Below are 21,357 nucleotides of genomic sequence, written 5' to 3' on the forward strand. Positions count from 1 at the left end.
AATAGCACCAGTACAAACTGATGAATACTTCAAGTAACAGCCAGGTTGTGGTAAAAGACAAAGGTAAAAGTGATGGGAACAGTCTTGAGTGAAGCATGTCAGTTCCTTCCGCTGAACATAAGGCAACCAGACACAGAGCAGAAGGAGCTTCATAACCGACCACCACTCACAGATACAGACATCACTGCTAATGTTGCAGGTTAACGAAACTCTCCCGTTGTACCAAGCACCATGTGAAATTACGTCTTTTTTGCAACTTTCAGTGTCAAACGTTTGTTGTTTATTTAAAATGTATTCACTGGCTGAAAACTAGACTCCAGGAATAATTTTTCATCTGACCTCCAGTGCTCGGTTGACAGTAGAGTTGTGCTCTTACTTGAAAACGTCCCTTTTTTACAGAACATGTTAAGTCAAATGTTAAATATATGAAAAAGCAGCAGTGGTTTAAGGACACAGAGTATACACATGTCCTGCATGAGTATTTGTTGAGGGGGTGAAAAAAAAATAAGAGTGACGTAATGCAGCTGTGATAACACTTGATGTTATTTAAGTCTGAATTAGTAGTCATATTAGCATTATATTATTAATACAATACATTTTGTGATGCAAATATCATCACATTCTTAAAGCTGAGGTCTACGTGGTTTGTAGTTTTAACCTTTTTCTATTGGAGGCGAACCTTATGAGTAAGCCAAGTCAGACAGACTATGGTTATGGGAAAGACATTTAAGACAAAATAACAGTAAAAATCAAATTGATAGTCCTAAAAAATGTAAGCTGAATGTATATTCTCCTGATAGCAACAGAAGTTGGACAGACCATAAAAATAAGTCAGTAACTGCAGCTGCTCTCTGGTACCTGGACACTCTGATCTCACTTATGAACTTCACATGGCTTATATAAAAAAACAAAAAAACACACAGTGAAAGTGATAAACATGGCACATTCAAATCTTCAACTGTGTCCATTTAACTTCAACAAAACAACAGCCACAGACAACACATGGACGTTCACTATCCAGGTCCGAGACACGCTGCCATCCTCCGTGTAGGAGAGTGGACATGTTTTAAAAACACTGCAGAGGGACAGAGTCGGGCTCAGTGTAGAGTCAGCAGGGACGGAGGGAGGAGCTACTGTCAGTACTGGAAAGAGATGACAGAGTTCACTTTGTACACGTGGTATGATCGGTTCCAGAAAACTCTGGTGAAGTAGTTGGTGTACGGCGAGTAGTTCATCTTTATTTCATGGCAGAATCGTCCGTGCTTGGAGAAGGAATACACCTCTCCTCTGTCATACACAACCTGGATAGAGAACATACATTTCTTGTTATATGTAATATTTGTTTTAACTTTGTCTTGACCTCATATTTGCATACATTTTGAACGCTATAGACTTGTACAGTAGTTGGCATTATCTTTGTTGTGGTACGATTAAATAAGACTCACATGTCCATTGGAGACGTCGAGTAGGTCTTTGATGCTGCAGCCCTTCAGCTCGGTACAAATGGACTCCTCGATGATCACGTAGTTGGTCTTCTGAGACGTCAGAATCTTATAGACCTCCTCTGCAGATCTCATTGCATACACCTGATACGTCTACAGGGAGAGATGGAGAGGAAAAGGAGGCTGAAAACTCAATATGGACAAAATAATACAACACTAACACTGTCAAGTTTTCTTGTTTGTTTCCCTTTTTGACATTTATTCTCATTCTCACTCCAGCCTCCCCGTCACTCACATCTTCACTGCGCCTCAGCAGGTTGATGTCAGAGTACAGTGGTAAACTGGTCACTGCCGAACCCGAACACAGCTTCACTGTCCCCAACAGCTGCGGGCTTCCAGCAAACACGGCTGCCGCTGGAGTCTGCGACCTGGAAGAGGAGATAAAGAGGGCACGGTCAGTTCAGAGTTCACACACACACACACTTTTAAAACACCTTTGTCCAGAATTTCAAACAATCTGACATCACACCTGATCCAGCTGATCAGTTCCACCGTGTCCGAGTCGTAGAACTCCTGCAGATCGGACAGTTCGGATAAGACTCGAGGGCAGTACTGTGAGACAGAAGAGAGCAGCACACACACACACACACTTAAGAGTTAATATTATAAATCAGACTTGTTCAGAGCCTGAACATTGAAAGATTAAGAGCTGAAAATCTCACCTCTCTCCATAAACTGAAACCAATGATTGTGGGAATGGCTGTGCTCAAGATCAGAGACTGCAAATTTAAATAAAAACAACAATAAATAATGGGGGGAAAAAGATGAATGATTGGCATACGGAAGATTCTGTATGTCAAAGATTACATTTTTATTTCCAAATGTTAATCTGAGCATATTTTCACAGCTGATAGAGCTAAATGTTTGTGATAAGAGAGTGAAAGTCCACTCACCAGCACCACAGGATGAACAGACTTCAGTTTGAGCCACCTGAACACAGTCATCCAGAGATTTGGAGAACAAACCCCAAAGGCTGTGAACATGCAGACGTACGGCGTCCATAAATACTTCACCCTACGAAAAGAAGGAGCATGATCAACATCTCAATCTGTCATAAATGCCAAAGAAATGACTCATGCTTTATTTTTAATACAAAAATATGTTAGAAATGTGCCTTACCCATCAAAGAGCAGAGTCAGGCCTCCAAAAATCAGTGTGTGAAAAACGTGATAGACGACCTCTGGCTGCTCTCCTATTCGTCCGTCGTCAAGTCTGTGGCTGGTTTTCATTGGCTGACCACTGCAGAGAAGGAATGTCACCTCAGGATCATGATATCAAAGGCTATGACAAATCCTATTAAGGAAAGACGACAAATAGGACTGTATTATCTGTTCATGTTGTGTGGTACAAGCGTCTGACCTGAGTCTCCTGTAAATGGTCTGCAGTGTGGACAGCAGGCAGACGGTCAGCACCAGGAAGTAGAAGGGAAGGACGGAGGCCTGCGTCAGTCTTAGGAATAAATCCTCTCCAGATCTCTGGAAACGCTCTTGGCACAGGAGGAAGTTGGTGACAAAGTCACTGCCACAGAAGAATAAAACATTAGTTTACATTAGATAACATAGTGTAAAGTCCAGCCTTGTTATAACAACATACTTGGCTGACAGAGTTGTAACTTACGTCGTCGTGTTGAGCCCAAATTTCACTTCAAGGAACTTCAATATGAAGTCGCCGTCACTTACAGGTAAAAGTTTCTATAAGTGGAAAACACTGGTTATCATTTAAACCCTTCACAGCCGCCACTAAACACAATCTTTACTTTACTTTCAAAGTGGAAAAGTCTGGCAAAGCTCACTGCGTTACCTTAACCAAGTAACTGAAGGTGATTCCTGTGGAAAAGACCAGGTGGAAATGCAGGAAGAGCTTCATCACTCTGGCCACAAGAGGGCCCATCTTCATCCTTTGCTAAGAATAGAAATACAAAATTGAAAAACTAGACAAGTACAAGACAAAAAAAGAAAGAGAAGAGGAGAGAGTTGCTATCTCTACCTGGAAGTACCTCGCGAGCATGGAGCCAATCAGGAGGCTGAGCAGCGGCGAGCTGAGCAGGGTCTGGTTCTGGAACTGGAACACGTAGGCCAGGAACAGAGAGCTCAGGTACACTTTGTGGATGTCGGCCATCTTAATGTGTCCGGGATGAAAAGATGAGGAGAGAAGAAGAAAAGGAAATTATGAGCATATGGCAGAATTGGAAAACACAGGTTTAAACTGTATACAAATAAAAGAAACCTTCTGAAGCTTTGGTTATTCTATTCCTTCTGAAAAGAGTCAGGCTAACTGTTTTCTCCTGTTTTCAGTCGCTAAGCTAATGTATGCTAATGTCTCAGGACAGGGCGGAGTTACCTTGCGTGGCGGCACCAGGTCAAAGGAGTCGAGCAGGAAAAGACAGAGGCCTTGGATGAAGAGCACATAATGGCTGTGTTCCCACACCAGGAGGAAGGTGAATGTGGTGGCACTCATGCTGAGATAGCAGAACATCTGCAGACACATGATTATTTTTTTTCAGGTTCATCAAACAGATTCTGGAGTGAATAAAAAAATAATAGGTATATTGGAGTGGCTCACCTCAGTGGCAGAGGAGATATTGTTACTCAGGAATCCAGTCAGAGCTGCCACCTGACACGAGAAGTAAGGCAGAGCCCAGTTTTCCCTCAGAGGAATAGCATGATCCATTTTGGTTGTGTCTGCTCTGAGGTAGAAAACACAGACGAATGATAAAGTCACAGTAATTCAGGTATAGGGGCTATTTGTTTGTTATGGTATTTAGTTATTTCTGCAAACAATCCCACTATATGTTGTTCTGCAGCAACAAAAATTATGTTATTTGTCAGTTTACTAGTTCCAAATATTTGAGTTTTTGTTACTGTGGGCATCAAGTTATCTTATTTAAGTCAGATGACTGGTAAAGGATCAGAATGTCCAGATATTAACCAGGAGGGTATTTTTATGCTTCGTCAATGACAATTTTCAGCATAGTGGGCCAATTTTTCAGCTCTGTAACAACTCTACACATTTGACTTTTACAGGAATAATAAAAGACCTCTCACCTGTCAATCACGTACCAGGCCACGGCTAACATGCCGGCAACCCACGTCCCGCTCATCACCCAGCTGCACACAAACAGCGCGGTGACGTAAACCGCCTGCAGCCCGAAAACCGCTCCGATGTAGAAGTAGATCGGCTCGACAAAGTCCTGAAGGACACCAGTTTCATCACAGCTGAGGTAAGCATTTCAAAAGCTACTTGAATTAGACTCAGACAGTTGAAAACCTCCATGAAGAAGTCGCATAACAGTTAACGTAGCTGTTGTGTTAGCAGACATCAGGTCAGAGCGTTAATTCAATGGCAGTGCATGCATGTCAGAATATCAATTTCATATCACTGTACAAACTGTCTTTGGAGTTTAACACATGCAATTAATATTTTACCCCATTCCAATATGTAAAAGAAAAAAAATGTACTGCAACAACCTTTTTAGTCATGACATTGGACAGTTGGCAAGACTCTGACTGAATGTGGAGTATTATTTTTCACAGTTATCGTCACTGACAAAAACAGACATTGATCATTGATAGAAATGTGGTCAGAACTGACCTGACTTCCCGTGACTCTGTATAAAAAGCTTGCCATGAGCTCTGGATACAGAGACAGACGCTCCACTGCATTGATGGTCTGGCCTGAAATGGTCCTGTTATCTACCATCAGCTCATAAAACCCTGGAGAAAGCGAAAGACACAGAAAGACATGCGATTACAGTAAAACAGTGACAGTCAATGAGACGTAATAGAGACATAATGAGAAAAAAGGAAGGATAAATGTACCTCTCTCAAAGGACGGCGCTGCCAGCATGTGTTTATAGTAGTAGTAATAGAGCCCACTGCCTGCTTGGAAAGTGAGTTCACGCTCCAGCTCCTGCGACACAGCAAAGTAAATTTTCTTTAAAACACTGTAATATAATGAAGGAATGTGAAGAAAGCAGAGGAAAGTCTCTCACACACACACACACACACCTGTCTAGCTGAAAACCAGAACTTCCTGTCATGATATGTTGAGAGATAAACAGCGTAAAGCATGCCACAGGCAACGGCCGCCAAACATCCGAAGAACACCCTCAACAGACGCTGCAGGAAACCGGCTGAGGAGCAGAAAGACACCCGTCAACATTACAAAACAACACAAAACCGTTAAGATACAGTCATAAGCATTTAAAACATGCACAAAGATATATTATTTAACTAATTAAATATGTTTTAAATTAGATTAAGTCAGGAAAACAACAAAGGTGTGTATCACATATATATGGTAAAGAAACCAGTACAGAAGAACAGATGCAGTGCTTGGCTTAATACATTTACTGTTACAAAGTGTAAATAGAGGAAATAAACTAACATGAAGTAGCAGTAGTATTGGGTCTTTGGACTGGTGTTTCAGGTTTAGTTGGTTCCTCTTCCTTACGGTCACCTTTATCGGCTTCACCTCCATCTTTCTGCCCCAGATCATCACCTGTCAAGGTCCAAACAGAGCAGGCATTAGCGCTTAGTTCAGACCGGACACCACACTTGGAAAAACATAGCTGGACTTTTAAGACAGCCGGTGTTGTTAGCGAACTGCTAAACAATGAACTCCGCTTACTTTGAGTCTGCAACTCCGGCTCAGTTTGTCGCTTCTCGCCTTCTTCGTCGTCTCCTCCCAGAGTCTCTGTTTTCCGACATCTTACCTCAGTCATGACGAGATGAAGTTAGCACGAGAGGAGGAGAAGAGTTGTCACAAGTGTTCAGACAGCGGCATGCTAGCTAGCTAGGCTAGCCGTTAGCTGACCACAGAAAGGTGTCAACCAGTGCTCGTCTTCAGCGGCGCGTCCACGGCAAGTGGAGACAACACAAGCCGGGCTACAAGCTCATTTACTTCGGGTTGAATTATCCAGCATGAGTCCATACACAGTATTAACACGGTGGTTGGATGAGTTTTGTTCAGTTCAGTGTGATTGTTCAGCCGGGGGAGTGGCCGGAACAGGGCGGAAATTGCTGAAGGCACCGCGGTGAAATTAGTTTCCACGAGATCAGCATTTCTTTTAGGGACCGTCAATACATTTCCGTTAAAATTACACTTTTTTTTCTTTTTCCAAAATTAGACCACAATATTAGGGATGTGACGATACCCCTTTTTGATTACGATTCCAAACGGTCACCATTATAGAGATAATATTTGTAATATTACAACAATAGAAAACCAAGGACTCAGAGAGCAGGTTTAATGCAGATAAAAATAAAATTCTCAACAAAATACACAGTAAAAAAAATAGATACCAGGTACTGTTTTGAAGGAACATTGAAATAACTGCTTGTTTTGTTAGTTTTTTTTTTTCATTTGCTGAATCCTGATCCATGTCCAAAGCACCAACAAATTCTTAATTCACTAAATCTGTGAACACAAATTAACATAACCTATATCCTAGGTAGAGGTATTTATTTGTATCTATCCTTAGCTTGGTAGCTCCCATGTCATTATTCAAGTTGGTTGATAACAAATAGACAAAATTATTAAATAAAGGGGACCACTTTGTATAAAAAATGTCTTCTTGTACTTGTATAACCTTGTTTAATTACTACTAAAAAGGTACAAAACCTCACAAAGAAAAATACAAACTTCTCTGATGTGGGAAAGCAGTTTAATCCAACATGGGAGATTGTCACTGCTGCATGCAGAAATATAACTTACATCACCGACAGTAAAACCATAGTCTTAAAAAAACAGCCAAAGTGAACAATTGGCAAAAATAGTACAACATTAAAACACTGAGTTAATTTTTTTTTCATCTTTCAGAATCTGTTCCCAAACCTCAAAACGGGAGTAAAAAGACTTAGTTTAACATGTATATATGAAATATAAAACATACAGTAACTTCTGTATGAACACCGACTGATGTTTGGGTCATTTAAAACATCGTAACGTCCATTAAACCTGGAGCCACTCGTCACTAGTTCAGAGGTTGAAAGCTAAAAATTAACAATTAGATTTTACTGTGACAACTTTAAGATTCTTCTTCTGACGATTCCACCGAAACCTCAGATTCTTCCACAGTGGCATCGCCGGTGATCGTTGTCTCTGAATAAGAATAATATCATTTTAGAATGTGAGATTTTCAGTTGCAGCAGCTGTAATTAAGGCGTCACATAATAAGTACCTTTTGTAGTTGTTTTGATCAGGCTTCCCGTTGGCTTCGCCTCATCAACATCACACCTCTCCAGTATTATTCTCACTCGTTTGGTCACTTCTGGGTGTTTGGCTGTGTCTAGTACGGGTTCGTCATCTGAGCTGCCACTTTTCAATTCTGAGAATTGAAGAGTAGAAATAAGCGCAATGTATATCACATATACCAAAATATTCTCTTCTTTTCAGCATGCCCTAAACCCTGAAACTGTAGGGGGAGCTCTGTAGAGAAAAAGGCACAAAAGCGACCCGACATGCAAAGTTCCACTTTAGAATTAGTCGTCATTATATGCACCTTTATCCGACACGGGTGTCTTTCTTGTCCTTCTGGAAGCGGTGTTCGTCTTTTTTCTTGGTGAAGCCTTCCTTTGTTTGCCTGTGTGCTTCTTTTTCACGAGGTTGGCCAAGGGTTCGTCCTCCGAGCTCTCATCGGTCTCTCCTGTGAAGCGACAGCCACAGCAACAATGACGAGTTATAGTACATTTCCTCCCAATGTACAGAGCCCCGGTAGCCAATGACACACAAAATTTCATCACGCAATACTATGACGCCATTTTGGCAGGAAGCGACAATGTTCATATCCATAGACTTATACAACCAGCAGCATAAGATAAGATAGTCCTTTATTAGTCCCCCCATGGGGAAACTGACATCATTACAGAAGCAAAGACGGTAAAATAAAGATTATAAATAATAAGCATGCATTACATATACCAGACTATATATCATTTAAGTGTAGTGGGTGAAGTGAACTTATGTGCAGTTTTCCTGCCAGCATGGAAGACAAAATCTTATTGCGTTGAATTGAAAAGCTCACGTTTACCTCGTGTCTTTTTTGAGGGTCGACCTCTTAGTTCCCTTGTCTTCTTTGCCATTTTTTTGTTTTTGGCCGCCAAGGGCTCATCATCATCATCATCATCATCATCATCATCATCATCCTCCTTATTCTCATCCTCATCCTCATCATCTTCATCCGAGTTGCTCTCTGAGGAAAATAAATCCAAGAGTTTCAGACTTAAACAATTTCTAATTACTACAAAAGATCATGAGGTCGGTCTAATTAAGATTTTGCCGACCTCTCGCTGCTTTACCTGCGAGTTTGGCTTTTGTTTTCACACTCGCAGCCCGAGTGCTCTTCCTCTTGACTGTCGCCAGTGGTTCATCATCTGAACTGTTACCTGAAGACTCTGCGTATTTAACTGGAACAAACAAGCAAAAATTGTTTTAGAACAGGATCAGATGAGGAAAACAAGAAGTTTCATGTTCAGAATTTCCACAGTTCACACCCACCCACTTTTCTTGCTGCGGTCCTTTTGGATTTTGTGACTGGACTTGATTTTCTCGCTGGTATTTAACTTTATTTATACCAGACTATATATCATTTAAGTGTAGTGAGTGAAGTGAACTTATGTGCAGTTTTCCTGCCAGCATGGCAGACAAAATCTGATTGCGTTGAATTGAAAAGCTCACGTTTACCTCGTGTCTTTTTTGAGGGTCGACCTCTTAGTTCCCTTGTCTTCTTTGTGTTCTTCGCCATTTTTTTGTTTTTGGCCGCCAAGGGCTCATCATCATCATCATCATCATCCTCCTTATTCTCATCCTCATCCTCGTCCTTATCCTCATCATCTTCATCCGAGTTGCTCTCTGAGGAAAATAAATCCAAGAGTTTCAGACTTAAACAATTTCTAATTACTACAAAAGATCATGAGGTCGGTCTAATTAAGATTTTGCCGACCTCTCGCTGCTTTACCTGCGAGTTTGGCTTTTGTTTTCACACTCGCAGCCCGAGTGCTCTTCCTCTTGACTGTCGCCAGTGGTTCATCATCTGAACTGTTACCTGAAGACTCTGCGTATTTAACTGGAACAAACAAGCAAAAATTGTTTTAGAACAGGATCAGATGAGGAAAACAAGAAGTTTCATGTTCAGAATTTCCACAGTTCACACCCACCCACTTTTCTTGCTGCGGTCCTTTTGGATTTTGTGACTGGACTTGATTTTCTCGCTTTCTTCGTCTGACGTTTGGATCTAAGTTTTCTGGCGACTTTGCTAGGAGGCTCGTTGTCCCAACTCTCCTCGTCAGCTGACGCTTCTGTGTGTAACGACAACAAACTGTCTGAACAATATGTTTCTATTGAGGCTGTAGGTTTAAAGTAAAGAAAACTATTTTACCTTTTTTCTTTTTGTTGGCAGATTTTTTTGGAGACGAAGGCTTCTTTGCATTCCTGGAAGACTCTCTGGCAATCTTTATCAAAGGCTCATTATCAGAGCTGTCGTCTGTCAAATATGCAACATTGAATCAAAAAATACAAAAGCCACAATTCATAAAACAAATCACTGAGGTCATTGTGATGTAGCCACCTGTGTCGTTCTTCTGTGAAACATTTGATCTGGAGGATGTGTTTTCTTTTTTCGCAGATTTCTCAGAAGACGAAAGTTTTGTTTTCAGCTTTATCAGCGGCTCATCGTCTGAGGAGTCGTCAGAGTCGACAGCTGGAGCAGAGAATAAGTAAAAATGAGAAACAGCACAACGATCAGTTGTAGTTTAACCATTATATAATTTTTACTGTTTGCCTGACCTAGTCCTAGTCCTTTAATAAATTTGTGCTCGGTTGCATAGTTCCATGCAAGGCCGTGTTTTCTTTCTTGAAAGACATATCAATTTTACCTTTTTTCTTTTCATCCACAGATTTCTTTGGAGGCACTGAGAAACGCTTTTTTGCAACCCTGGAAGAAGCTTTTGTGTTTTTCGCCAGAGGCTCGTTGTCGGAGCTGTCGTCATTGTTCAAAGCTGAAAAAGGTGCAAAACAAATACATTTAGCTGTTCACTCAAGACAAATATCAGTAGACACAGATAAATGTGCTGGAGTTGATAACATGTAGGGATGTTATTACCTGCTTCCCTTTTTGTGCCATTCGACGATGATGTGTTTTCTTTCTTCGCTGATTTATTCGCAGCTGCCAGGTTTGTCTTCAGGTTGCTCAGTGGCTTATCGTCAGAGGAATGCTCGGAAGCTTCAACAGGAGAAAAGAATATACATCCAAATCTAACACAATGTGAAGAGGACAAAACGTTTCATGCATGTTTGACTCATTTCTCGCAAGATTGTTTCTCCTCACCGTTTGGCCATCCTTTTCTGATCAGTCAGCGATATGAGATCATATCAGTAAGTATAACATATCGGTAATAGGCAAACTTTGCTCTGGTAAACTAACCATAAAAATGGAAAAATACCCAACAAAAAAAGTTAAGAATTTTTTTTTTTTGCTATACATATTATCCTGACTTAATTTTACAGTACTTGGAGTGAAGAACTGTGGACTTTCTGCTAACAATTATTATAGTAATCAATTAATCTGACAGTTATTTGTATATTTTGGTCGAGTGAATATCAGAAAGTGTTGAAAAATGTCAAACTTTTTTTTTATTCAATTGTTATATGGAGTAAGCTTAATGAGTAACCTGATTAACTGGACCTATTTTGCCATTCTTAAATGATCACCATCAGCTGATTATTATTTAATAATCATGCACATACCTATAAAAAGCACTTTGGGCGTCTGGAAATGTAATGAACAATAATAATAACATACATATCTATACACATACATACATATACAGTATATATATATGTATATATATTATTTTCTTGATGAACCGTCCAGAAATTGTCCATTTATTATATCTCCATTATAAAAACATATTCCCTGCTTTTTCAGCTTCTGTGGATTTTATTAATTATTAATATCTTGCTCCATATAACAAAGAAATCATTAAAACTCACAAACGATTTATAATTTATCAAAGTATATGACGATTCATTTGGAAACCGTAATTCGGTATTGCAAATTTGTAAGTAACAATGGATTTAAATCACGATCATGTCTCCCAGCTCCACACTGCCTTTGACAACTTAGCTTTAGCTACAGCAGTTAATTAACTGTGACGTTTCGCTCGCGCGGCTAAACATTTCTATTTAAAAAAATAACACCATAAACAACACGAATTATCATAATAATCTGGATTACCTGGAGAGTCAGGTGCCGCGTCAGAGGGCAGGTCGCCTGAGCCGACGTCCATCTTGTTTTCTTTATAAGATTTTCATCCAAAACGCGCCAACTTCGTCTCCTTGTTCTTCTTCTTCTACTGTAGTTGCTGTTAGCTTCGTGTTTAAATTAAACGTTAGCCTCGTTTGCACTTGACGACGGGTTTTGTTATAGACCTGGTGAGCTGGTCCGTCAACCCTCCTTCACGTTATCTTCCCGGGGCGTCATTAAAATGATTTAAAAACCAGTTTCTCCAGTCTAAAGCGTGCTGTGGTCCAAGAAAACACCGTCTGGTCGGGTTTTTCTTCCGTCTCGTTCCGTTGTTGGAGGAAGGCGTTAGGGCGCGTGTTGATGACGTTTCACAACGCGATTGGCTAACTGACCCGAACAATTGTTTTTGGCTTTTTAAATAAACTTTATTTAAAAAGATTTTTTGAAGTTGTTTTTTTGTTTAAACGTATTGCTTATTATAAAGTAATTGCTATCAGATACAGAGAACAGTACATTTTCCCTGTGGCCATTACAAATTTCAATTATTTTAAGAAATATTTTTATTGAATATCAAAAATCTAATATTTGGCAGGTGCTATTGAAACATTTCAAGTATTTTTGAATTATTTAGCAAACAGTAAATTACAAAATTTCACTTAGGCAATTACTACGGAAGAGGATTAGGATCATGTGAAAAAAATTGGAAGCAAAATCGATTCTGAGATCAAAGGCAGAATTTGGACTTTTGTAATTGTTGCAGCATAAAACAATAATTATTCTTCAAAAGTATCTAAAGAATGTGCAGTGCTGAAGAAAATATAATTACATTTAAAGTGCTTAAAAAGAGCTCAACCATAATACATGAGTAATAAGATATGAATACGTTTTTTTAACCTAAGTACTTATAAGAAATAAAACAAAATCGTGTCATTTAAATTGTTATTCTTTTTTTTTTTAACTGACCTAGTATTGCAGGTAATATATAAATATGTTTTGGTCGGTCAGCACACAGGCCTAAAATGCCAGTATTTGTACTCAACGTTAATTAGTTCATTGTATTCTGTTTGTTTTTTAGACATATTATAACGCACTTTGTCATAATGATAAACCTTTCAAATATAAATGTCACCCACACACACATTTATATACATGTTCTTCCAGGAAGTAAAGGCGGTCAGCTGATGGTGGCAGTTCAGAGCTCAGTTTATTACACACAGACAAGTTTAACGAGATAAATACTCAGGTAGTGAAATGTCGGACAAACAGAACTGACTGAGGCGAGTGTACATGGAAAGTGTCAGTAATCAGAGAAAGTGATAACATTGCTGTGATGACCGTGAAACCCTCAGAAGCCAAGGTTTAGTTTCAGTTGCTTACGATACAGGAGCAATATGGGAGATAACGTTTCCCTCCTTTGGTTGCTTGTGTTGCCTTTTATTGACAATAATCAATAACTCCAATTATCTTCTTGCAGCGAGGCGATGTGAACCTGATCAAAACCCTGAGAAAGTACAGTATGAGGGAACGTCTGGTGTCGTCTGATCATTCTCAACCGCGTGAGTTATTCATTCATTATTTTCCTATTATTTCAATCAAATAGTTGCTCTAAATAAAAAAAAAAGTGCTATCACAGAAGGGCTAATAAAGATCTAATCTTTCATCCAGGTCACTACACCGTTTGTACCAACACATTAATCACATGCAATACAATGCTAATGCATGACAGTTGTATAAAACATTGGTCGATAAGACGACTGAGACAACTAACCAATGTTTCATGCAGCCTAATCCATTGAAATGAAAACATGACCATTTCCTCCCAGAAGTGCTAAGTACAACAAACATTAAACTCATAACTAATGCACGATAACTTCAATCTGCTTTCCAACACAACCCATGAGACAAGGATTCTTTCTTTTTTTTTTCCTTAACAAAAAACATTTCAGGGGCTGGATTAATTTTTTTCTCTCAAATAAATAAACGCACCTTTGTTAAATATGTGATGCCAGATATGTGATGACTTATGAAAGTGACTCTGGGCATCGCGCTGATCAGACGTACATTATCACAGTGTGGTGGAACTTTATTTCAGTGGAACAACGATAGTAACACAGTCAAGAGTTCTTGACCCCCCGTGTGTTGTCCATGCTGGTGTTTTTAAGTGTTCTGTGGTTCGTGACAGTTTACATAGCAGCCATCTTGCTAGCCTCTCGGACCCCGCTGAGGTATGCGCCTGTCACAGTCTGGGGGAAGTGTCTGTTGGTGGCCTGGTTAAAAAAAAAAAGAAGAAGAAGAAGAATAGGATATTATTTTACCCAGTAAACTTTCTATTTGGCTTTTTCATTATACAGTTATAGAACTACTCGGCTAGACTCGACTAGACTCGACTTGCTTTTCCATTAAGGAGAGAACCTGATGCTTTTTTAATACCTGCGCTGGTGAGGTTCCTAGCAAGCTGAGCCAATACAAAAATGTGACGTCGACAGGCTGCCAGCGAATGATTGTCCGACACAAGAATCAACGTGAATAATGCTGAACTGTAGATCAGTTAAAAGTAGTGCTGGGCACGTTAACGTTAGCGCACGTTAATGCACCACACGTTTTCATGAGGAATGACCGGAAAAAGAAGCGCGTGACATCATGTTTATGTGACTCCTGATTGTTAAAATGAGTCTCTAAAGTAACGCTAAACTTTAAAAACAGAGGCACACATACGGAGTACAAAGATACGCTGGTTATTTGTAGCGCTGCTGTTCCAGTTCGACTGTACGCGCGCTAACCGACGCTAAAGGAGTTAACGGAGCTAACTGGTAAACAGTGCCTGGACTCCGGTGATGCTGCACATAAACATGGCGTCACACACGTCTTTTTCCGGTCAGTCGTTATGGAAATGCATCATGCGCCAATATGCGTAAAGGTGCGGGGAAACGGAAAAGCGTCATATGCTATACACACAGACAGTTTATAACAAAAAAATTAAAAAAAGGTGTTGTTACCTCTCCTGCAAAGAAAACTTTGCCCTGTATGTCTTCAGCGAGAATATCGTAAGCCTCACCGCTGCCCCCTGTCTTCACAAAGCTGTAGGACATCTGCGACCACACGTCTTTGCTCCAATGCGTGACAAAGAAATGCACCGGCTCCGGGACCTCCTGAACACGAGAGCAATGAACACGGTGTTTGTGGCAAATTTGTCAAAGGGTGTCTTCCTCGAAGGCGACGGCATTACCTGTTCTTTGAAGAGTTCTCGCAGAACCTTCATGCACTCGTCCACCACCTCCTTGTCCTCCATGTCCCGGACAGCACGCACAGCATCGCCAGTGATGACGGACATGAGGACAGCCTGCTTTCCCTGCAAATGTATACAGACAAAACGTCACGCTGCACATGTACGACAACAAGCTTAGGGTGAATGGATTAACCCCAGTTCTCTGAAGCATGAGTGAGACCGTGCAGTTCAGAAACAAAGGTTACAAGAGAACATTTAAAACATTGTTTGTGGAAGGAGAATAAAAAAAGAAAACTCAAACCTGTGGATTCATGTCATAGAAGACACTGAACATGCCTCTCTTGTCAGGACTCGGCGGGATGTGACCAAAGTAATCTGCCTCTTGGATTTTCTTGTCCCAGAATCTGTACGGGAACTGAAGAGCGATCTGCACATCCAAGATACACATTGTTGTTTTTTTATATAATCTCAAGTATCTAACAGAGAAGTGAAGGCTCCACCGACAGATGCTCAGTCATTACCTTTTCTATGATACCAGTTCCCAGACTGTGGATTGCTTTTAGTTTCCTCTCAGAAAGTGGAGGATTGAACTGAATCATGTTCTTCTGCAGTAAAGTCAGCGGGATGGTGACGAGAACCTAAAAAAGGTGCAGGAAAAAAAGACAGTGTAAAAACACTTCAAACATCTGCTTTCTTTGTTTACTAAAGGTCACATAGTGTTGCTTTAACACAAATGAATAGAAATGAAGTCATATCAGAGTGATTTTTACCTTCTGTGCTGTCCACTGGGTTCCGTTGGAGGAGGTAACTCTGACAAGGTCTCCTGAGTAGTCAATGGCCTGAACCTTAAATGAAGAAGAAAGTCCACCACAGTGAGATTTGTCTAAAAACTTCACGCAGCTAAAGTAACGGCAACTTGGAACTGGAAACAAACCGGACACTTTGTGCGGATGTCGAGGCCCTCGGCCAGTTTGTGGAGTAAAACAGAGTAGCCCTTAGTGAGTAACGTGTGGTCTCCTGAGAACTGGGCAAAAAACTCATTGTGGTCCCAGGATCTCGCTGATACCTACAAACAAACAAACAAAAATAATTCAAAACATTAACGGTATGAGTGTAACACTTGTTTGTACACTTGTATTTCATGCATGTGGCATGGTTTGTTCGAGTACCTGCTCTAATGTGCTCCCGCAGGCAAACTCCAGGTTGCTGAGATGAAACTGAAGCACTTTTTCCTCCAGCTCACTGAACTGGATCCCAGACTCCTGCAGAAAGTTCTTCTTCACTTCCTGGACTTTTTCTGTGTGAAAAATACAAAAATATGAGGTCTGAGGTCCAAAGGTCATGGAAGAAACAGGAATCTTCTGTGTGAGTATGTTTGAATAAGTATCTTTTGGATTATTTCAAATTAGAATTAAGACTGTATGTACTTTAGGCTTTGCTTTGGGGAGGCTGAAGAGAAACACTAACCAGAATGTCACATTTTAACAAAGAACAGCAACAATGTTTGTGGTATGTGAAGACCACAGAACAGAGGGGTGAGCAAAGTAACTTCCATTTGTTACACGCTGCAGTCTCACCATTAAATGTAACTCATTGTAACACAGTTCCATGATGGAATTTTGTTTTAGAACATAACAGTTGCAGTGCATTGTGTGATCACAGCTGAGCACCTCCCAGTGGTATGTCCTGGTTCTGTGACTTGTCCTTCCTCCACTCTGACACCACGTCCAGGATGGCGTTGAAGTGGAAGTCCATGCGCTTGTCGATGGCTGTGTCGGTGACTTGTCCTCCCTCCTGAAAGAGGTCACACCGCTCTCCCAGCTTGTGCATCTTGATGCCCATCTGCAACAGAAGAGTGAAGACGCATTAGAGATTCCAGAGAAAAGAAGAAAAGGTGTTTAATTTCTTTGTAGCATGTTTTAAAACAAACCAGGATTGACCAAAAGTGCTTTAAAGGCTAAAAGGGTACAGCAAGAACACGGTTAATCATGTATATAACCTATATCTCTGCATGCTGGCCCTATGTCAGCTGCAATTGTCTCCAGCTCCCTCCGTGCCCCTCATATGAACGTTTAAGCGGCAAAATTTAATTTAGATCTGTCCAGATAAAATCACCTCGAAGGGAAGGCCAGATAGAAGGATTTGAAGAAACCTGAAAATGAATAAACACAGAAGAAGATGGAAGTCTGGTCAAACCCTGACCTGTTCGCACATCAGGCCGATGGGGTTGTTGACACAGCCGTTGACTATTTGAGCTCCTCGACCTACGGTGACGCCCAGAGACGCATCGTCCCAAACTCGACCTCCGATTCTCTCCCTTGCTTCAAGCACCACCACCTGTGAACCCATGGAAAAGAAGACTGAAGCTCTGCCACCAGAAAGCAGCACAAAGTATAATTTCTGGGAAAAAAATGTGCCAGATTTAAGAGAAGTCCTTAACCTGAGTGCCAAAGTTCTGTAGCTGTCGAGCAGCAGCCAGACCTGAGGCTCCCGCTCCGATGACGATGACTTTTTTCTATTAACAACGAACAACAAAAGGCTTTAATCATTTAAAGTGATCAGAAATATCTATGTACGTGTGCACTGATGACACTCACAGAGCGAAGTCTCTCAGGGAGGAGAGGCTGTTTGACGGCCAGCACACCCGTGTTGATCAAACCCTTCCTGGTCATGAAGTTGAGCACACGCTCCATCTCCTGCACGCAGCGCACACGCACCAAACCGCGCACAATGACGTGCTCCGCACATTTCTGAGAAGTCAGCATCTCCTTTAGGGAAAAAAGAAATAGATTAATACTTAAATGTATGTGTCATTTCATTGAGTCTTGTACTCGCATTTCTAAAAGGTCAGTGAACCTTGCAATTCTTGTGCCAGGAAGCCAGAATCAGGTTCCGCAGAGCCAAATACATGGTGGGATCACGGGAAAACTCTGGAAACTCGTACAGCTCGTCCAGCTCCATCATGTCCGGCCGCACACACAGAGCCTTGCCGCACTCGTTAGGCTGGTAGAAGGGCTGGAAGTACGGACACAGACCTGGAACTGAGCAACGGAGTTATGCGTTAATAAACGTTTATCATTTATCTGAACAGGAGGACGAAACGGTAAAGAGAGGCTGATGACCTGTGCCGTCTCTCCTGTACTCACTGACTTACTTTGTGGTGGTACGGCTCGACAGTGATCTGCTCTCAGGTCAGACTGGGCCATGTTGCTGAGTAAACCTGACGGACTCATGCCCACACAGTCGGGGTAATAGGCTGCAAGGAAAGGGCCGGCCGGACTTTCTTTAAACAGAGGCGGCAAAATCAGCATCGAATGCCACCAGCTGTCGGACACCTCGGCCACTCTCTGTGAGAATGAAAAAGATGATCATTTAGACTGTTCCAGAACTACTCCACATGTTCATGTGTTGTTCTCCAGTGTCTGGTTTAATTTGATTATGTACTGAGATGTGGAGACTCTTCTGGAGTTTGTCTGGAGGAGCTCTATATGTGAACACAAAATGTCCACGGAAGTTTGCTCTGGACATTCTCCAAAAATGCTAAAATCCCTGCAGTTAAAGTCGAAGTAAGAGAACACAGCAGGAGAAAATCCAGCTGACCCACAGTGAGGAACTGGAAGAATGTGCTGAGCCCCTCTAATGGATTAGAGCGTGGCTCGGGCTGCATTTTTCTGTTCAGACCTGAGAACCTGAGACAATATTGCCCAAACCCAACACACTTTCCAAATTTTTTTGTCTGCGTAAGCTGAAGTGTACTCTAACTGTCACACAGGTGGTTGTCAGAGAATGATTATGTATGGTTAATCCTTGCTGTGTTGTGATAACAGCTGGGACAGATTATAGCAAACATCACCAGCTTACCAGGTCTTCTGGTTGGGAGCAGTGGTCCGGTCCCTCACACTGTATACAAACAAACACACAATAACATTAAATCACTCAGTAAAAGTCTTGTTTTGCAGCATCCTGTTGTTGTTGTTTAGTTCTTTACCTTGATGTTGTTGAACTTCATTCCACAGCGATACGTTGCTGCGAGGGAAGCAGTGAGCTGGATCTCCTTGGTCAGTTGACGCCACTTCCTACACTCCGGTTTGGTGCATTGAACCTGTAAAGATGAACATGTGTGTTTATGACACAGTGAAGGTAAAAAAAAAACACAATCAGCTGTTTAACAGGAAGCAGGGAAACACAAACCCAGAATGGCAGCTGCTGATCGGCCATAAACGCTTTGAGACTGGGCTCACTTTTCCCGTTACTTGTCCACACTTTCTTCCATTGCGCAAAAGTCTCATAGCCGTCTTTGTGACTGAAATGGGGGGGAGAAAACAAAGCAGTGAGTATATACAGTTTATGGTAATTTATTAGGCAGTGATCATATGACATAATCGATGCGACAGCTCCCCCTACAGGTGTTGCAAGCAGTCAGCTGTGTGTATGTCTGTGATTTGAGGGGGTGATTTAACATCTTCACATATCCCTTTTTTTTTTTTACCAAATTCAAAGTAATGCCATCTAAAAATGGACATTTGCAACCAGCTAGGAGAGTTAGCATGTTTAATAGTTGTGAAATACTAGGATAGGCTAGCTACATTTGCAGCTAGGATGGCTAATTAATACATAACTTTACAGAGAACTAAACTAAAATGATCACTTAATTGATTTGATGTAAAAACACACACTAATACTGCTACTGTAATGGCAAATATAATGTTATATCATTGTTTTTCAGTTAGTAGAAGCTATAGTTCGACTGCAGAAACATTAATGTAGGGAAAAAAGATGTGCACCAGTATTGTATTCAGGTTGTGTTCAGTGGCTGCATCAACATTACCTTCTGTAGTAATTGTCGAAGCATTCGTTGCAAAAATGTTCGCCACATGACAGATGATACCATCGAGAGGTGTATCCATTTTTAGCACACCTGAGAGGAGTCAGAAGAACAACCATCTGTCAGTCAATCCATCAGTATCTATGCAGGGATGTACTGTATAGTACCTGTAATAGTACCTGTCTGATGCGCTTGCAAAACAAACGGGATACGTGGCAGAGCAGCCAGCCTTCTCACACTTCCTGTACTTCTTCTCAGACTGATCGTCTTCCTCCTCCGTGTCTGTGGCTTTTCTTTTGCTCTGGAAGACAGAGATGACACTTCATTCTCAGGACTGGACACAATTTTCAAAATGCTGAAACTGATGAAAAACAATATCCGGTGCACAGCAGATGTTGAAAGTGCACAGTGCATGTTTACCTGTCCAGGTGGAGGGTTGTTGGTGCGCTTCACCCGGACGTTGATCTGCCGTCCTGAGGAGCGCAGAGTCTGGCTGTCGCCCGGTGACTCCCCAGAGCTTCTCTTCCTGGCTCGCCGAGCACCGGAGGCGTTCGCCGAATAGTCTAAACATCAATAACAAAAAACACAACCTCAACAAAATGCAGTACAAAAAAGAGGCTTTCATTATAGTTCTTCATAGTTATGGCAGAGCGTCCAGTGATAATGAAGCGACTGTGGGTTCACTACTGCCTAATTTATTACCAATTAGAGCCACAATCTCAAAAGTCTGAAACAAAAACATATTTAAGTGAAACACAAAAAACATGAGTTCTTGAAAAACGCAGGCTCCCCCTTGTGGTCCTGAAAACAAAAGGCTGTATACATGTTTATGAAATAAACACTGATTTCAAGTCGCTTGCGTGAGAAGTGAATACTTTAATGATTACTTTCTCCACTCGCGATGATGTAAAATAATCCATCACGATATAAACATATTGTGAGTGCTTTTATCGCGAAGCGCGATATTATCGTGTGTGGACAACCTCCTATGGACATGTCCTCTGCTTTAACGCCGCTAACTACAACTAAGGGAGGAACAATGAGTTGAGTGAGTGCGCGGACGCAAAAGACATGCAGAGACACGCGCGTGAATTTAAAGCCCTTTGAACCAAAAAATCGGGGTCAATCTGTCACGTTTAGCATGTAGCACTGAGCAACAGAAGCAGCAGCGCGTTCTCATAAACACTGACCTGCGTCCGACAGCATGGCTGTCCACGGTGCGTGTGGATTTAAAACCCCGGGGATTTTTCCACGTTCATGTGAGTAATTTTAAAGCACTTCAACCCCTTTTATTGTTGTGGAAGAAGGAGAATGAGGAGGTGGTCAATCTCAATGCGCTGTTGTTGTTAGCAGAATACCACTTCCTGTTTTAAAGAGGAAATGGGCGTGTCGGTGTGGAGCCGCGCGGCTCGCCGTACTACACAGTGACCATAGCAACCAGAGTACGCTGTCAGATTCTGGGCTAAACACGGCAGGTTGTCGTCGATAAAGTGTCATTTCATTGTTTTATTCGGACTTTTGTGACGTAATAACAACTTTGGCTCGTGTCGACTTCGTTTTC

At 41.3% G+C, this 21,357-nt stretch overlaps 3 protein-coding genes across 4 annotated transcripts; all 3 read right to left on the minus strand.

The window, feature by feature from the left end:
• Positions 1 to 1,136: 1,136 nt before the first annotated feature.
• On the minus strand, positions 1,137 to 6,225 carry LOC310935517 (putative C-mannosyltransferase DPY19L4; the record flags this gene model as incomplete). The annotated part of the gene is made up of 19 exons (XM_083899443.1): positions 1,137 to 1,301; positions 1,446 to 1,595; positions 1,738 to 1,870; positions 1,972 to 2,054; positions 2,165 to 2,221; positions 2,396 to 2,516; positions 2,622 to 2,741; positions 2,862 to 3,020; positions 3,120 to 3,193; positions 3,303 to 3,404; positions 3,489 to 3,620; positions 3,843 to 3,977; positions 4,065 to 4,188; positions 4,547 to 4,692; positions 5,094 to 5,215; positions 5,321 to 5,411; positions 5,510 to 5,634; positions 5,889 to 6,002; positions 6,132 to 6,225. 19 exons carry the CDS (start codon positions 6,223 to 6,225, stop codon positions 1,137 to 1,139), a joined length of 2,247 nt encoding a protein of 748 aa, XP_083755569.1.
• Positions 6,226 to 7,383: 1,158 nt separating this feature from the next.
• On the minus strand, positions 7,384 to 11,834 carry LOC310935404 (uncharacterized protein). Of its 2 annotated transcripts, XM_083899293.1 has the most exons (13): positions 11,737 to 11,834; positions 10,603 to 10,722; positions 10,376 to 10,498; positions 10,069 to 10,200; positions 9,880 to 9,984; positions 9,659 to 9,799; positions 9,460 to 9,567; positions 9,186 to 9,353; positions 8,801 to 8,908; positions 8,533 to 8,694; positions 8,005 to 8,148; positions 7,684 to 7,830; positions 7,384 to 7,604 (listed from the first exon to the last, which is right to left on the minus strand). In XM_083899293.1, the coding sequence occupies exons 1-13, from the start codon at positions 11,786 to 11,788 to the stop codon at positions 7,531 to 7,533; spliced, it is 1,584 nt and encodes a 527-aa protein (XP_083755419.1). In that variant the 5' UTR covers positions 11,789 to 11,834; the 3' UTR covers positions 7,384 to 7,530. The 2 variants fall into 2 exon arrangements, with proteins under 2 accessions (XP_083755419.1, XP_083755420.1); XM_083899294.1 differs by lacking the exons at positions 8,533 to 8,694; positions 8,801 to 8,908.
• Positions 11,835 to 12,948: 1,114 nt separating this feature from the next.
• Positions 12,949 to 21,135, minus strand: kdm1b (lysine demethylase 1B). Its single transcript, XM_083899972.1, has 21 exons — positions 20,987 to 21,135; positions 20,217 to 20,359; positions 19,976 to 20,097; positions 19,800 to 19,889; positions 19,163 to 19,274; positions 18,960 to 19,073; positions 18,833 to 18,871; positions 18,126 to 18,318; positions 17,828 to 18,012; positions 17,569 to 17,739; positions 17,412 to 17,486; positions 17,174 to 17,308; positions 16,642 to 16,813; positions 16,141 to 16,268; positions 15,906 to 16,037; positions 15,742 to 15,816; positions 15,493 to 15,609; positions 15,273 to 15,398; positions 14,972 to 15,094; positions 14,742 to 14,894; positions 12,949 to 14,012 (listed from the first exon to the last, which is right to left on the minus strand). Exons 1-21 carry the CDS (start codon positions 21,000 to 21,002, stop codon positions 13,929 to 13,931), a joined length of 2,505 nt encoding a protein of 834 aa, XP_083756098.1. The 5' UTR covers positions 21,003 to 21,135; the 3' UTR covers positions 12,949 to 13,928.
• Between the last annotated feature and the right edge of the window lie 222 nt (positions 21,136 to 21,357).

The sequence above is a fragment of the Microchirus variegatus genome (assembly GCF_963457635.1).
Source record: "Microchirus variegatus genome assembly, chromosome: 13".
Classification (NCBI taxonomy): domain Eukaryota; kingdom Metazoa; phylum Chordata; class Actinopteri; order Pleuronectiformes; family Soleidae; genus Microchirus; species Microchirus variegatus.

Excerpts from the sequence above, each read along its gene's own strand:
- LOC310935404 (XM_083899293.1), bottom strand. The coding sequence starts at position 11,788 with ATGGACGTCGGCTCAGGCGACCTGCCCTCTGACGCGGCACCTGACTCT. Across the intron at positions 10,723-11,736 it reads CGCGGCACCTGACTCTCCAG|CTTCCGAGCATTCCTCTGAC; the intron begins GTAATCCAGATT and ends CTCCTGTTGAAG. Across the intron at positions 10,499-10,602 it reads TGGCACAAAAAGGGAAGCAG|CTTTGAACAATGACGACAGC; the intron begins GTAATAACATCC and ends CACCTTTTTCAG.
- kdm1b (XM_083899972.1), bottom strand. Across the intron at positions 19,074-19,162 it reads ATCAGCAGCTGCCATTCTGG|GTTCAATGCACCAAACCGGA; the intron begins GTTTGTGTTTCC and ends TCATCTTTACAG. Across the intron at positions 17,487-17,568 it reads TCCCTGAGAGACTTCGCTCT|AAAAAAGTCATCGTCATCGG; the intron begins GTGAGTGTCATC and ends CGTTGTTAATAG.